This window comes from Harmonia axyridis, chromosome 7 (genome assembly GCF_914767665.1).
Source record: "Harmonia axyridis chromosome 7, icHarAxyr1.1, whole genome shotgun sequence".
In the NCBI taxonomy this organism is placed as follows: domain Eukaryota; kingdom Metazoa; phylum Arthropoda; class Insecta; order Coleoptera; family Coccinellidae; genus Harmonia; species Harmonia axyridis.
Genome location: NC_059507.1, coordinates 1126832 through 1145125, shown reverse-complemented (window position 1 = coordinate 1145125; position 18294 = coordinate 1126832). Strand labels below are relative to the sequence as shown.

Below are 18294 nucleotides of genomic sequence, written 5' to 3'. Positions count from 1 at the left end.
TCGCCGTATTTTTGCCGATATACGGCCACAAATGTTGGAAAAAGTCATCGAAAATTGGACGTTCAGATTGGACTACATCTGAGCCAGCCGTGGCGGTCATATGCCAGAAATCATATTTAAAATGTAATGCCACAAGATTATCTCGTGGATAAATAAAATTCATGTCAATCGAATAATCTTGTTTTATTGCAATTTAAAGTTCTATAGCTCTAAAAAAACACCCTTTAGAATCGAAAAATCGTTCAAAAATTTATTTATATACAGAGTGAGTTTCAAATATGGAACGCCTCAATTGAAAGGCCACATAATCATGGAATTGATATGTTAAGGGGGGTCACACACTATCGCGCAAATAGAAAGTGCATATCTATAATGTATGATCCCCTTAAAATATTGATTCTATAATTATATGATCTTTCAGATGGCAAAGTTGGTCGGTTAGCTAAAAATTACCCTGTATAAAAATGATCCAGGGTTGGAATTCAATTCAAAATTGTTTAAACGAAAGTTTCAATCCGCAAATCGATTTTCTTATGGGAAAAGATGTCTTTCACTCACCTCCAGATATCCCACAGGTCCGTTAAAGGGATAATCCCCGAGACGACGTTCTTCATCCAGGAATTTCCCGGCCCTTCCATTTTCCGGAGGGCTGAACAGGCCGTAATTAAAGCTTTCCTTGAGTTCCTGAAAAACAAAATAAGGTCGTTATGGGGAGATGTTTATGTCCTCAAGTATATGGCAGATGAGAGAGGGGGGGGGGGGCTTGCAGCATCCCGGGATTAAGTTAAGAAAGCGGAGAGAGAAATGGGATATGAAAGTTTAATATTCGGCTCTGAATGACGGAAACAAGACCAGGAGATGGAAAGCTATCGTTTTATTTCATTCAAATATACGGTTTTTGCGTGGGGGGGTTTCCTAAAAATATTATAGTAGGATATTTTAAGCATTTACAGGCTTCAGACATAATTGGAGCTAGGGTTCATTCGATAGAACGAAATTCTTCCCCGGACTTACCTTTACTGTCAAATATACAGAGTGTCCCAAAAGAAAATGAATCATCCCCAATATTCCTCATACAATGAGGTGTCTTAAAATGAAGTTTATACTTATAAAAGTTTATTGGGTCCACTTGATAAAGGTAAATATCAAAAAATTGACAACTTTGTTTTCCATTCCCTTCACAATAATATATCTTCATGATATATTTGGTTTATTTTTGTCTTGGAATAACAAGTTTATTGAAAAGTCCCTACTATGGTAAAACACATTCTTCTGGAAAAATTCGATTTTATTATTCAACATTATTCTACTTGTTCACAGTAGATTCAATACTAATCTTGGCAGGAATTCGCCTTATTAGAATGTGTAGTTTATTTAATCAATATTATAATGATTAAGACCCATTTAATGTAAATTTGAAATCATTCAAGCGGAGTATCAAAGGAATTTTCTTTCAGTGATTATTTTGTTGTTTCATGTTATGTTGCCATTTATGTACAACATAGAATGTTGTTAAAATAGTTTCTCATGTATCAGATGATACTTTTCTGGGAGTATTCCTGTTTGTATCCCGAAACCGAATAAATAAATAAATAAAAAACATAGTAGCCTTCGAGGGCGATACAGCGATTATAGCGATCTTACAACTTTTCCATACCAGTTTGTAATACGATTTGTCTTTCGCTTCAAAATAGGCCTCAGTTTCGGCGATTACTTCTTCATTGGTGCTTAATTTCTTTCCACCAAGCATTATTTTGAGGTTTGAGAACAGGAAAAAGTCGCTGGGGGCCAGATCTGGCGAATACGGTGGATGCAGAAACAATTCGAAGTCCAATTCATGCAATTTTGGCATTGTTTTCATCGATTTGTGACACGGCGCATTGTCTTGATGAAACATCACCTTTTTTTTCTTCAAAACGGGGCCGTTTTTTAACGATTACAGCCTTTAAACGATGCAATAGCGCTATATAATAATCGCCGTTGATGGTCTGGCCCTTTTGGAGGTAATCAATGAATATTATACCTTGCGCATATCACAACACTGATGCCATAACCTTGCCAGCTGACTGTTGAGATTTTCCCCGCTCTGTATTTGGTTCATCGTGTGCAGTCCACTCAGCTGATTGTTCATTGGACTCCGGAGTGAAATGATGGAGCCATGTTTCATCCATTGTCACATATCGACGCAAAAATACAGGTTTATTGCACTTAAACAGCTTCAAACACAGCTCAGAATCATTAACACGTTATTGCTTTTGATCGATTGAGAGCTCGCGTGACACCCATTTCGCTCACAGCTTTCTCATGTACAAATATTCGTGAATGATATTATGTACACGTGCAGATGATATCTTCACAATGTCTGCTATCTCGATCAACTTCACTTAACGGTAATTCAAGATTATTTTGTGAACTTTTTTGATTTTTCGTCGGTGAAAGCCTCTTTTGGGGTCCACTGTGTTCGCCGTCTTCGGTGCTCATTTAAACTTAGCACACCAATCAATTATAGTTGATTTTCCTGGTGCATACCCCAGACACTCTTCATGCATTCTTCACTGTATTTTTTCCCTTCAAACACCAATATTTTATCAGCACACGAAATTCTCTTTTTTTTTATTTTCTTTCAAATAACAGAAGTAGCTACACTCACAACGCAATATCTTACAAACTAATAGTCGGACTGCTGTCAAATTTCGACACGTATCGTTTGAAGGTTGGGACTAACTAAAAATCATATGGATTTAATACTAGCACCGCCATCTATGACTTTTCAATTGGCCTAATATTGAGTGAAGTGGTACTCTCATTACTTCACTCGATTAAATAAGAAAAGCACCATTAGGCACTCGCAACACAACAAGTCACATTTTCTTCTCCATGAATCAATTCGCAATTAAATCGTGAGATCTCCGACCAAATGCGTAGATTCGGCATCACCGTCACCGTTAATCCCATTCATTACGGCAAAAATGCCAGAAATCCAGATCGTAGCGCCATACCAACGTTCACGATCATCAGATCGATCTGTAACTGTGTGGCGCAAAAGTTGATAGGCAAGGTACCACACAGCCTCCATTTCTTGTTACCGTAGGTACTAGAGTACTATCGATACCGTACGTTCGCCGGTACTTCTCCCCGTACACTACTTTCTGCAGCCCGGCTTCTTCACGATTGTTCAGCAGGGCAATGGCCTCGGCGACCTATTGCTCGGCCAGCAGCAAAAACAAACAAGGTCCGCTAGAGCAACGTACAGTCTTTTTTATCTGCTCTTTCGTTTTCTCGTTTGGGATCATAGATTTTCAGCATGAAGAAAGGGGAAACGACGTCTAAGATCAGCATTGAAAACGCAGTGAATTATGTAATGGGTGTTTTTTTCGAGGTATATAACTTTAAGTTGGCTTTACTGTTCAAGATGGCGACCGATTCAACAGCTGTCAAGTGATTTATTCTCAATCTGGTTTGGCACTTCATCATGAATAGACTCACGCCTGAACAACGCTTGCAAATAGTGCAATTTTATTTCGAAAATAATGGTTCTGTGCGGAATACGTATCGCGCACTACGTCCATTTTATTTTGTTTAGCGATGAAGCGCACTTCTGGTTGAATGGCTACGTCAACAAACAAAACTGCCGCATTTTGAGTGGAGCTAATCCTCAGGTGTATGTCGAAACACCGTTACGTTAACTTTTTCATTCCTGAATTGAACAACCATGATGTCCAGGAGCTGTGGTTCCAACAAGACGGCGCAACATGTCACACAGCTCGTGCCACAATTGATTTATTGAAAGACACGTTTGGTGACCGCCTAATTTCACGTTTTGGACCTGTGAATTGGCCTCCAAGATCTTGTGATTTAACACCGCTAGACTACTTTCTGTGGGACTATGTGAAGTCATTCGTCTTTGCAGATAAGCCACAAACCCTTGACCATTTGGAAGACAACATTCGCCGTGTTATTGCCGATATACGGCCACAAATGTTGGAAAAAGTCATCGAAAATTGGACGTCCAGATTGGACTACATCCGAGCCAGCCGTGGCGGTCATATGCCAGAAATCATATTTAAAATGTAATGCCACAAGATCATCTTGCGGATAAATAAAATTCATGTCAATCGAATAATCCATCGTTGTTTTATTGCAATTTAAAGTTCTATAGCTCTAAAAAAAACACACTTTACAAATCCAACAAGTGGATATTAAAATGTAGCTCATACTCCAACCTATCCACCAGTTGGACACCAACAACCTCAAACATTTCCCAACATCCATCTTATTTCAGAAAACGTAGGTTGTTTCAGCAACTTGTCAAAACGAACTAATTTAGATTCTCTTGTGGTTTTACCCCCATGAAGGATAACAGCGCATCTTTCCTTTCTCTCCCCTCAGGTCCATTCGGTTCCAAATTGCGATTCTCCCCTGGGATCCTCAAAGAGATATAACATTACGCTTTCACGAACTTTTCATTTTTATGGAAGAGAAAGGGAATAATTCCGATTCTTTTTAAGCTACTTAAGAAATTGCCGATCCATCAATTTGGGGTTTTCTATCCGAGTGCTCAGAATGGTTTATCCTCTTGTATCGAGTCAAGTGGGCGAGTCTTATTCTTTCAAGGAGATTCGATTTTTCAGTAGGTATTATTGAGGAAATTGGGAACTGGAAATTTTTATTTTGCACAACCCATACGTAATAAGCTATTTTTCTGACAATTTTCAGCATTATGAAGGGAATCGAGGATACCAATAGAGTAATAAACATATATAGAGGGAGTATACGCAATTTTTACATGTCCCCAACATGGTTAGATTACGTTGTCAGATTGTAATATATTTTCAAATCCACAATTTTACTATATCGTTGGAATGTGTATTATATTGAATGAAATAGATTTATTTGAGTGATTCCCGATTAAATGTACAAATTTGAGTATTTGGAATCTGATATTTTTCCTAATTGTCGAATTTATAGAACGCAGAATATTTATTATTATCTGTATCTACCTGCTCAAATCCAAGGTTTGGCAACTTTTGCTCTCCTAGTGTCATCGGTTGTTTCACGTCGTTTGGCGCGCTTGAAGTTTGTTTTCTGAATTTCTGATATATTTAGGTATTTATTTCAACATATTTTAAGTTGATATGAAACGTTGATTCACTATGGGACATGAGAAGTGCGTTCTTTGTGGAGAAACTCGCAAATTGAGTGGAATATCGTATCACTGATATGTTTTCATTTCCGCGCGCTATATGTCAAATTTGATAGTTCATGTTGGGGACAAAATTTGCTTACTGAAAATGACCCATCGTCGGCTAAGAGTGTAAATCTGCTATGTCCATAATGAACAATTTTACAGGAGACCAAAAAAACCGTACAGTAAGTGTTATAATAATAATAATAATAATAATAATAAGAGAGTTTATTGATGAAAATACATTCAATAAACAGCAGATTTACACTCTTAGCCGACGATATACTTCCTCTATCTATGTTTATTACTTCAAGGTTTGAAACCATTCTCGGCAAAAAATTGGAATATGACAAACATCGCGACATAGAACAACGACGAAAAACTACAAGTTTGCGCGACAGTGTATGACCCCCTTTACATATTAATTCCATAACCGCGGAACAAGCCGGAGAAGAAGAAGACATCTCCAAACAAATCCAGTGAAATGTTTCCGTTTGTGGTTTGGAGTCACAGTATTTACACAAGCAACAAGTTTTTCCTTAGGATTTCGTGTTTGCGGTTCTATGCAAACAAGCCTCTTATTGAATGGAATGTGCTGTCCAAGTCGAATTCCTCAGGTTACTACGTTGGAACGAAGTTCTGCTCCAATTCACCTAGCGGGAAGTTCACAACACACACACATATAGGTGAGGAATTGGAAATCGGTCAGATGGAATGGTCATGTCTTCAATGTACCGGGTTTTTCACCATAATTTGACCCCCCCTTTAACTTTGTTACTGAAAGAGGTATAAAAAAATGTTTTCCACAATAGTTTCACGACATCGACTAGTGTTTTTTAAAATGATTTCACAAAACGAAATATATACAGAGTGGGCAACATATTTTCATTTTTTCAAATGGAACACCCTGTATATTTTTCTACATTTCACTAGCTCTTTTTCCCCTGATTTCGAATATATAACATGTTTGGTCTCTATCTCTCTTATTCTGAGTACCACAGAGTTTCCAATTTCAAAAACCACCTAGCATGCTCAGTAATCAGTTTTCAAGTGGTAGGCTGCGATAACTCAAAATGCCCTTTTTTAAATTATCTTGTTATATGATATACGTTTTTCACTATAAATTGGAATTCGATGATTTGGATGCAACTCCATATTTTCTCTTCTTGTAGCATTCTTATTTTTATTGTTCTTCACATAAAGGGAAAAAATTTCAAATTTTTCCGCTTCTATGTAGCGCATATTCAATGAATATCTTCATTCAATGACAAACGTATGTCATATCGTTGACAACGAGATAACTCAAAAAAGGGCATTTTGAATTATCGCAGCCTTCCACTTGAAAACTGATTACTTACCTTGCCAGGTGGTTCTTAAAATTTGAAACTCTGTAGTAATCAGAATGAGAGAAATAGACCAAACATATGTTATATATTCGAAATCGAGGGGAAAAAGAGCTAGTCAAATATAGAAAAATATACAGGGTGTTCCATTTGAAAAAATAAAGTTGCAATCAGTATGTTGCCCACTCTGTATATATTTCATTTTGTGAAATCATTTTTAAAAACACTGGTCGATTTCGTGAAACTTTTGTAGAAAACATTTTTTGTACCTCTTTTAGTAAAAAAGTTGAAGGGGGGGTCAATTCATGGTGAAAAACCCGGTACACTGTGTCCGTAAAGTATGGAACAAATTCATTTTTAGCTGAACAGACCATTTTAAGAAATAATCCTGAAACACCTCGATTTTTTATTTTAATTTACCGTATTTTAAAATAATAATCTGATATACAGGGTGATTTACTTTCGAGTAATGAGGTCACCGTCATTTTTTTTAAATGGAACCCACCCATTTTGTTTCAATTTTCCGATTACTCTATCTGAGCTGATTCCAAAAATGTATCTCAAGTTGATTCCAACTGCTACAGGGTGGACAAAAATACAATAATTTTGTATGTGCTCATAAAGTAACGCGAAACTTTCTTTATTAGTTAAATTAACAATATTATCAAAAATACTTATTGTCCAGCGGCAATTGGTTTGAATGTAACACCCTGTAGTTTGTTACATTTTTAGATTAATAAAAATGAGATGTTTCCAAACATGTTTGGTACTTGTAGTCTAGCAGACAGAATATAAAAGAAATTATATCTTATCAATTAAAAAAAAATATAGTCGTCTAGTTTTTTGTGAAATGTCATTATTTGTTTATTGCCACTAGACAATGAGTATTTTTGATAATATTGTTAATTTAACTAATAGAGAATGTTACGCGTTACTTTATGAGCACACACAAAACTATTGTATTTTTGTCCACCCTGTACCAATTGGAATCAACATGTGATACATTTTTGGATTCAGCTCATCTAGAGTATTCGGAAATTTGAGACAAAATGGGAGTATTCCATTAAAAAAAAAATGACGGTGACGTCATTACTGGAAAGTAATTTACCCTGTTCATTAGATTATTACTTTAAAATACGGTAAATTAAAATGGTAAATCGACGTGTTTCGGGATAATTTCTTAAAATGGTCTGTTTACCTAAAAGTAAAAATGAATTTGTTCCATTCTTTACGGACACAGTGTATTTATGAGACAATTTTTTCTGAATTTATTCTCTGCTCCTTTTAACCGTAATAAACCATAAAATACTACATTCCACTGGTCCCAGAGCTGTCTCTTTCCACCACATACCTCGAAAACACCCTCCCCTGGAGATTCCCCAATCCCACGTTCGCTCATAAAACTATCGTCTAGGATCGACTTCATTATTTTCCTTTCATACTTCCACCAGAACGGATCATACGCTCCATATACTCCGAACGCTCGATATCACGCGCAAAAGGCACTACGTCTCCTTCGCGTGAAGATATTCGCGTGCACGCCCCTGGGATAGCTGCGGGGTGCCCCAAGGCATCTGACCGATGACCCCTGAAGAATTCCCCCAGAGTATAGTGAAATAACACCCACCAAGCAACAACCGATCGATACTCGGTATATACGCCACCATCATCTCTATATCGTTGCATTCATTTTGCATTTTATGCACTTTTTTTTACAAAAACGGCAGACCAATTCTTGGTGTAACATCTGGAAGATTCGGGATGAGGTGGAATAGGAATATTTCTGAATTTTGTAGAAACAAGAAGGTGGTTGAACAGGTGGATAAAAAAATGACAGATTCCTCGATATTTTTAAGAAAAAAGTTCTATAAACATTGGCCTGCAAAAGATTGGTTTTCGAGAGGCGTGTAGAAGCTTGATTTTTTGTTTGTTCTGATAGCACCTTCCTTCAGACGCCTCTATTTGAGGGGCAGCAATTCGGCCCAGCTTACTGGTCACCTTTTCATATTTCATCCCTGATTTTTGAAAAAAACACAAGGTTGTCCCTCTCTGCTGCGTTTCTCAATATTCCCTGCAATAAAAATCTCCAAACCGCCTTTATAGTAAATAACACATGGCAGCCTAACCAATATAAATTCCCTATTATCCCTCATTGGAAGAGTGATAAATCATTATGGATGAAGGATAAGATGAAGAACAAACCATTTCAAGAAATAATCCTGAAACACGTCAATTTTTTATTTTAATTTACCGTATTTTAAAATAATAATCTAATATACAGGGTGAATTACTTTTGAGTAATGACGTCACCGTCATTTTTTTTAAATGGAACACCCCCATTTTGTCTCAACTTTCCGATTACTCTAGCTGAGCTGATTCCAAAAATGTATCAAATGTTGATTCCAATTGGTACAGGGTGGTCAAAAATACAATAGTTTACAATTACTTGATAAAGAATCGTGTCAAACGCAACAAGAATTGGCAGGATTATTGGGAGTGACGCATCAAGCCATTTCAAAACGCCTGTAAGTAATGGGAATGATTCAGAAGGAAATTGGGTGTCGTACGAGTTGAAGTCAGAAAATCGAGGTGTTGAGTTTTCGTTGGACCACCCTGTATACAAGCATGTTTCATTTATTCCGATATCCAATGGATTTTGTGTAAATAAATATGTAAAAATTAAATGATCAATTGTTTTTTTCTGCCCGAAATGTAGTCCGAGTCGCTGATCATTCTATTCATATATTTTATAGCTAGTAGGCGAAAAATTCAAATTTTATGAAGGTTCCCACAAAAAAAATGTCGCTGCCCAGCATAGATAGTTACCTGATTTCGTGTGTATCGAAATTGGTTTAGATAATAAAAATCAATAATAATAGGAACCTTGAACTTTATTGATGTAATAAAATTGCCATATATTGTTCCAGCCTCAAATGGAAAACCATAAAAACTCAAGTTAGTGGATTGCAGAAGTAGAAGAGCGTTCTTTTGCGGTAGAATGACATCGAATTCTAATTCTTTCACCTTGAATATTGTGAAACCGAGATGAAATTCATCAATGTAACAGTTTGAAGTTGTTGTTCAATATTGTATTGCTTATGGTGATATTCATTTACTAATTTATCTTCGCTATCTGCGATCTGAATGTATTTGATGGCACCTGTAGCAGAAAAAAAGATTAGGTATCTGCAAAAATCATGACTTTCATGATGATTTTCATTTTGTTACTTTTCATTCTCGGCGAGATTAAATTTTTTGCTCATTCATTCAACTTATAGATCTTTTGGGAGTTTTTTTTTTCGAAAATGATTCCTACATTCTAAACATCATTTATTGGATTCAATTGTTGTTTTATGACAGCTTTATTGTGTCCAAGCCAAATACATAGGCGTACAACTTTGATGACGCCGTTTTTTTCCGAATTTCGAGGCTTTATTGTAAGAAACTGATTATACATTTGAGATTCAAAGTATTGTCCATCGCTGGCCACTACTTTTTCCCATCTTTCGGGAAGCGTACGAATCCCGCGTTGAAAAAACTGGTCATCATTTGAAGCGATCCACGAATCGATCCAATTATTTACTTTTTCCGGAAGTGCTGGTCAGCCAGGCCGAGTGCCATTGATCGAAACAAGTGATAGTCCGAGGGAGCAACGTCTGGAGAATACGGCGGGTGGGGTAGGACTTCCCATTTCAGAGTTTCCAAGTATGTCTTGACTACTTTCGCAACATGGGGTCGAGCATTGTGATGTTGTAAAATCACTTCATCATGTCTCTTGATGAATTGCGGCCGTTTGTCTTTCAAAGCTCGGCTCAAACGCATTAATTGCGTTCAATAACAATCGCCTGTGATTGTTTCAGTCGGTTTTAACAACTCCTACTACACTACGCAGAGCTGATCCCACCAAATACTGAGGATGACCTTGAAAACGTGAATATTCGGTTTGGCCGTTGACGTGGAAGCATGACCGGGATATCCCCATGAATTTCTGCGCTTGGGATCATTGCAATAAACCCATTTTTCGTCTCCAGTCACCATTCGATGCAGAAATCCCTTGCGTCTATGACTTGCAAGCAGCTGTCCACAAGCAAACAAACGCCGTTCAACATCTCTCGGCTTCAACTCGTACGACACCCAATTTCCTTCTGAAAATGTGGAAAATCGCTCGGACCCACCAATTTCTGATTCGAGGGGGAACAACTTTTCCGCAAAATGTACATCTCATAGAATCACATTTAAAATACTTAACAGCTCTTGACGAATGTTATTGATAGATACCACGTGGAATTTGGGAAATGACAATTTCAAGAGACTTCAGTATAGGATTTCATACACCAGAATAGTTATTTATAATACAAGTGCAGAAGGCATTGGTATTCTTCCACGAGTTCAAAATTCAAAAACGAGCCACGAAGTGGGGAGTTTTGGAATGAACGAGTGGTAGAATGAGCCTTCTGTACGAGTATTATACATTATTTTCTCTAATTCATTGCATTTTCATTGAAATTAATGAAATTTTTCCATAAATATATATATCTTAGTGATTTTTGCATTGAAAAATGTTGGTTGGCAGAACTGATTTCTTTAAGGCAAATTGATGAATTGACAGATGAAGCCGTGGCGGAAAGTTCGGAGTACCAACATAGAATAATGAAATATAACCATGAAAACTGTGCGTTTCTGATATATTCTCGCACGATTTTGTTCTACAAGATGTGGAAGAATGAACGGAATAACCACAGAATTAGAGAAACAACAATTCTAATTACGTATATTTCAATAGCTTGTTGCTCCAACTGTGATATATCGGATTATACAATTCAATTAAATGCTTTTCACGACTTGATATACCGGAACCAATTTATTTATATTACTGGTATATTCGCTATCAGGTTTATAGCCGTTCCGCTCCATTTGTCTCTGATGGGATAAATCATCTCGACAGAAGTCGATTTTGATCTGGTGAAAATCTCCGGCAGATAAAAACGATGTAATGATCGTCTAACCTATATTTTTCATGCTGGTGCTCTACTAGAGCTAAGTATAATTCGTTTGAACTTGTAAGAGAGATTCGGTGAGATTTTTTGAACGAAGAAATGGTGGTATGAAGTGACATTGATTTTTCGCTTGAAGAATTTCGGTCATTTACGAAAAAGAGGCATTTATTTCCTAGTAGAGAAAACAATCGTTCTCACAAATATTGAAATATGTACTACACAATTTTACTTCAGTTCATGTCTTCCTGAATTTTTTGAGGTTGTGGTAAAGCTATCCATAAAATTCTGCAAAGATCTTGAAGAAGAATGACAGATTCCTTGGATCATTTCGAAAAAAAAGTCCTATAAACATTGGTCCTCAAACGAGATACAGGGTGTTTTTTTTCAAGTCTTCTTCTCATATCATCTTTCCATCACAAGAAATTTAACTTAAATTTGGAATAGATATTCTTATTTGAAGTTTTCATCATGTGAAATGTTAATTTTTACTGTAGATCTACAGGGTGATAGTTTTTACGTTCTTCTTTCAAAAGTTATCGAGAGCCATCCTAGAATTTGAGGATAGATTAGTCATCAGTGAGTCGTTTGAGACCATTTACTGCTCAGAATTGAAAAAAAAACCCAGACATTGTGACGAGATGGTAGAGCTATCTATTCATTAAATGAGCTCTCAAAAACAGCAGGGTCTTATGCCCATGCCAAAGAACATTGCGGGAAATACACAATGATTAATATCATTTCCTGTTATGTTCCATTTCTACCCTTGGAGCTACCCTAAATTTTCCCCTTGGACATTAATAAAATGCATATGTCCCCTTCGATTCTACAGAAACGGTAGAAGCTTCCTTTCCCTTTGTTTCGTAGAGTCGTGATGGGAATATTTAGATATTTCCAATAGAACTTCGTTCCTTTATCGATAAATTATACATTTTATATATTCTATAAACGCACCATTTTCAGAGAGAACGTATCATATTCTAAGGAAAGGTTCAAAATTCGAATAGTCGAATTTCGGTAAATTTCTCGAATAACCTCTTCAGTTTCCTGTTGAAGTGGACAGGTCGAGCTAAGTTAGTAACGGGTGTTTTTTTCGAGGTATATAACTTTAAGTTGGCATTACTGTTCAAGATGGTGACCGATGTAACAGCTGTCAAGTGATTTATTCTCAGTTTGGTTTGGCAATTCATCATGAATAGACTCACGCCGCCTGAACAGCGCTTGCAAATAGTGCAATTTCATTTCGAAAATAATGGTTCTGTGCGGAATACGCATCGCGCACTACGTCCATTTTATTTTGTTTAGCGATAAAGCTCACTTCTGGTTGAATGGCTACGTCAACAAACAAAACTGCCGCATTTGGAGTGAAGCTAATCCTCAAGTGTATGTCGAAACACCGTTACATCCAGAAAAACTGACTGTTTAGTGTTCTTTATGGGCTGATGGAATCATTGGTCCGTACTTCTTCAAAAACGATGATGGCCAGAACTTTACAGTCAATGGTGATCGGTATAGAGCCATGATTACTAACTTTTTCACTCCTGAATTGAACAATCATGATGCCCAGGAGCTGTGGTTCCAACAAGACGGCGCAACATGTCACACAGCTCGTGCCACCATCGATTTATTGAAAGACACGTTTGGTGACCACCTAATTTCACGTTTTGGACCTGTGAATTGGCCTCCAAGATCTTGTGATTTAACACCGCTAGACTACTTTTTGTGGGGCTATGTAAAGTCATAGGTCTATGCGGATAAGCCACAAACCCTTGACCATTTGGAAGACAACATTCGCCGTGTTATTGCCGATATACGGCCACAAATGTTGGAAAAAGTCATCGAAAATTGGACGTCCAGATTGGACTACATCCGAGCCAGCCGTGGCGGTCATATGTCAGAAATCATATTTAATATGTAATGCCACAAGATTATCTTGCGGATAAATAAAATTCATGTCAATCTAATAATCCATCGTTGTTTTATCGCAATTTAAAGTTCTATAGCTCTAAATAAAACACCCTTTACTAAAACCAATTTTCAACCCTCTGAATATACGCTCTCCAATTGCGCAACAAGAATAGAAACCTAATTATTTTCTTTGGGTTCTCCGTATCCCCAAAGCCGCAACTACAGAGGTTCATTTGATCTCTCCTTCCGAGATCAGAGTCTAGTCTTACCTATTCTCAAAGATAAACGTTTCTACAATTCCGAGATGCCAATGTAAGCCACAAACGTTTGAGGTATACCTCTATTTATCACTCCCATAAATTCATGGTCTAGTATAAGGGTTACCCCAAGGTAGATTCCAGAAACTCGGTAATCCTGCTTTATTGCTTGTCCCAAGTATAGAGAGGGGTGGGGAATAATGCCTCCAATCTACAGTTACATGATAGCCGTTTCCACCTTCTATATTTCACGATCCTGTTGGGAACAGATACAATGCTCAGGAGATATCAGTTCTTTCTTTGATGGCATTTTTATTCAGTTTTTCAGGTCTCTCGATACGTGTGAATAACGTAACAACATGGAAGTAAAGTTGACTCAGTGATTTCAGTATGACAACTATGCTTGAAGGTTTTCCAATGAGAGATTTCATTTTGATATACTTTTCGTGAAATTTTCCATGACCAATTTGCACATTTTTGGCTTTATGTCCTCGATAACTTCACGAATCCCATATTTAAGGTCTTGAATCTACAATTTCAATACGTTTTTGAAGAGTGTATCGTTCCATTTTCAGTAATAGCGTAGTTTTATTTGTCCAATATCAAAAGATGACAATAGCAGGCTATTCAAAATGGAACCTCTCATTGGAAAACCCTTTATAATCTCTAAAAGTCGTGATGCTTACGGTAATAATAAAGGGTGTTTTTTATAGAGCTATAGAATTTTAAATTGCAATAAAACAACGATGGATTATTCGATTGACATGAGTTTTATTTATCCGCAAGATAATCTTGTGGCATTACATTTTAAATATGATTTCTGGCATATGACCGCCACGGCTGGCTCGGATGTAGTCCAATCTGAACGTCCAATTTTTGATGACTTTTTCCAACATTTGTGGCCATATATCGGCAATAACACGGCGGATGTTGTCTTCCAAATGGTCAAGGGTTTGTGGCTTATCCGCATAGACCAATGACTTCACATAGCCACACAGAAAGTAGTCTAGCGGTGTTAAATCACAAGATGTTGGAGGCCAATTCACAGGTCCAAAACGTGAAATTAGACGGTCACCAAACTTGTCTTTCAATAAATCGATTGTGGCACGAGCTGTGTGACATGTTGCGCCGTCTTGTTGGAACCACAGCTCCTGGACATCATGGTTGTTCAATTCAGGAATGAGAAAGTTAGTAATCATGGCTCTATACCGATCACCATTGACTGTAACGTTCTGGTCATCATCGTTTTTGAAGAAGTACGGACCAATGATTCCACCAGCCCATAAAGCGCACCAAACAGTCAGTTTTTCTGGATGTAACGGTGTTTCGACATACACTTGAGGATTAGCTTCACTCCAAATGCGGCAGTTTTGTTTGTTGACGTAGCCATTCATCCAGAAGTGAGCTTCATCGCTTAACAAAATAAAATGGACGTAGTGCGCGATACGTATTCCGCACAGAACCATTATTTTCGTAATAAAATTGCACTATTTGCAAGCGTTGTTCAGGCGTGACTCTATTCATGATGAATTGCCAAACCAAACTGACAGCTGTTGAATCGGTCGCCATCTTGAACAGTAATGCCAACTTAAAGTTATATACCTCGAAAAAAACACCCGTTATATGAACGACGCGTATTCCGAAAAATATGAAACCGACTGTTGATGTAACAGAGAATAGAGAGAAAGATCATTGTATCACTTCCTAACATGCAAATTTTCAGCACAAAATTATGATCAGTCAGTAGTTTAAAATTTTCAATTGTGGAAAAAGTACTTCCTCGAGCGGGATTCGAACCCGTAACCTCCGCAACCCTCTAACCACTAAGCCACTGTCTAATAGGCCACCGCGGTGAATTACCCTGTATGTAGGTTTTGAGACAACTTTGAGGGTCAGAATACAAGTTTAAACAAGTTTCTAGCTGGGTATCTCAAATTCCGGGGTTGACTACTAAGTTGACTGGACTAGTACTCAACTTGCGAAATAGGTTTTTTCCACATCAAGCCAAGCTCTATACAGGTGATGCAACAAAACAAAGCAAAAATGAATGCGTGCACTATTTACCTACCCTATACCAAGTAGCCACCTGAGTTGCGCCCACATCCACCACAAAACCATCACAAACAGACATAATCGTTAGAAATACATAAAAAAACACTAAAGCGAAAAGAAAAAACACACTCAACCACAATCGATGCTTTATTGTCTCCTGTACGGAGGACTAACTTGATCTGCCGGAAGAAAAAAAATGATTTGAAGAAAGTCAAGTTGGCGTCTAAACGGTAAGTTTCGCAACAGATGCGTTCACATAAGACAATTGACAATCGGATACTGATATGAGCTGTTAAGAATGCGTGATCATTCAATTTCGTTTTCTGTTATTTTTTTCACTTTCGACGATTCTCTTGAGAAATTCTCATTGTTGGGTGTTATTTATGGGAACTTCCTATGATAACCGCCGAGAAGATTCATTCAAATTTATTAATTAGTGGAGTGAATATTTGTCTGTGGATTCACCGTGTATCAGTCTAGACATTTCCGGTAGAAAGAGAATGAAGCGTTCATCATTTATGTCAATGCTGGGATGAATTAAGAAAGTAATTTCAAATTTTCCCGATTTCTCAGTATTTCCGATAGACGTGGCAACGTTGCAATTTTTCTGAAAATAAGTATTGTTCCTTCTTGAATTTAATTGAAGTCGGTTGTAAAATTTCTCGTAAGAATCTAAATCTAAAAGGTTTTCCAATATCATATAAGAAATGTCAAAAATTAATACACAATAGTGGGTGAAGCTGAAAATTTGGAAAAATTAACATAACCAAATGAATGCCTCTCTGAACGAAGAGGTAAAGTAAAAAGTTTCGGACAGGAGACAATAAGGCATACATGAGATAATTTCACCCAAAGAGAAAATTTTATCTCATAATTTCGTGGTTGGTATACAATACATCAGCAACATAATCTGGAAAGCTTTGTACCGATGAATGCAACATTTTTCGCAAGAAACTTTGTTGTTTCATATCTATGGCTGTGCATTGTTAATTTGGAGTGGTCAAAAATGAGTGAGATTCAACATTGGCTAATATCCTTTGAATATAACATTATGTTTGTTTCTATCATTCAGTGACTTTTTTAGTATATCTTGCATTAACTTTGGAAGTAGGCTGTGAGGAATAGCTCTTTCCCCACAAACAGTCGCAGTTGAAAACAGAGAAGAACAATCTGCAATCGTTCCTGAAAAATTATCCCTCTACAGTACTTTTACTGTGCTGTGAGACTTCTTCAGATTTCTATTCTATTGTGACCCCCATCAGAGCTGTTCTCGCCATTTTTCATCATAGTCTACAGCTATTCCTCCAGTTCCAGAGTTCTAATGAACTCCAGTATCTGGGATGACTTCCAGAAGGATACTTCCTCACTTCTTCAAGTGTCTTGTCAAAAGCATTTTTGGGGTTGGCTAGCGTTGGCGAGGCATTCCGTCACCAGGTGACCTGGAGTTTCTTCCTCCTCCCTGCAGAATCTCTACTCTTCGTTTTTTCACCTCCTCATGGGGTGTTTCCTGAAGCTACAGTGCCCTGTCAGGAAACCAGTGAGGAGGTATAGCATATTCTTGCTAAGGTACTTCTTAGATCTTGCAGTATCAAAGTTTCGAAGAAACTTTTTGGAATGATCTAACCCAGGAAGATCCGACAGAGGTACATTTGCTTTTACCAAAGACAGGTTCTAGGTCAATGAAAGGAGTTTGTGCCTCTTTTCTGGCAAGTGTATTGGCCTCTTCATTTCCTTCAATTCTCGATACCTTGTTATTATAGCCTATTTAGTTGAATGTCTTTCAGCACTCCAATACAATCTTAAAATCCTGAGGCAGCAATGCCTCTCAGAAAATAAGAGTTGCTTTGACTTTCGAATGTTAAGCGGAGAACTTCGAAAAGAATAACTAATTTTTTTCATTTCGACTGCCACTGTTGGTGAAGTAGAAGGAATGAAGTTAAAGTGAGCGTTTCGCTTGGAAATATTCTCCCCTTTTGCAATAAACTTTTCATGCCTACTCCATTTATTTTAGAATTACGTCAGCGATCAAACAAAAATGTTGTTGCCAGATGGTAAGGACAATCCTTTTACTGCTTACAAAACCAATTTTTGAATTCTATTTCGAACGTTGTAGACTGGAAGATTAATCATTTGTCCACATGTTGCCAATCTAAATTGAACATTACACCAAGTTGCAACTCTCAGAACATAGAAGAATATAAAATATGACGAGTGTTACCTTAGGAAGGGAAGCCAAACACTGTTGCTTGACATCCCAGACGAGTTGGTCCCTAGGAAACTGTAGGCACTTTTGAATATTGAGCTCGGGCACTTGTATCCTGACCAAGAGGTAGCCCTCCTCCGAGCATCCTCTATCGCCCTCCGCCTCCATCTTTGGACTTATTTCTTCACATCTGCAACAATGAAAAACAGTTTAGTACAACTTGCCTGAGATAATAATTAAATGAGGGTTGTTCTATTGCTACTTCTCATTGTATAAAAAAGCATCGACCTGGAGTACAATTGCGCCCTTGGAGACCAAAGAATATTTTTAGTTATTCTGCCTGACTTTTCTA

At 37.4% G+C, this 18294-nt stretch overlaps 1 protein-coding gene across 12 annotated transcripts in view; it reads right to left on the bottom strand.

Moving 5' to 3' along the window:
- LOC123683871 (SH3 and multiple ankyrin repeat domains protein 3) overlaps positions 1-18294 on the bottom strand; it is a 124529-nt gene that overhangs the window by 26060 nt on the left and 80175 nt on the right. For 7 of the 12 annotated variants that reach the window (XM_045622840.1, XM_045622834.1, XM_045622844.1 and 4 more), the window contains 3 exons: positions 17958-18132; positions 15756-15773; positions 559-684 (listed from right to left, as the gene is read on the bottom strand). In XM_045622840.1, coding sequence (XP_045478796.1) covers positions 559-684; positions 15756-15773; positions 17958-18110 — 297 coding nt within the window. In that variant the 5' untranslated portion in view covers positions 18111-18132. The remainder of the gene's footprint in view (positions 1-558; positions 685-15755; positions 15774-17957; positions 18133-18294) is intronic. The other 5 variants (XM_045622845.1, XM_045622836.1, XM_045622838.1 and 2 more) reach the window with 1 other exon arrangement.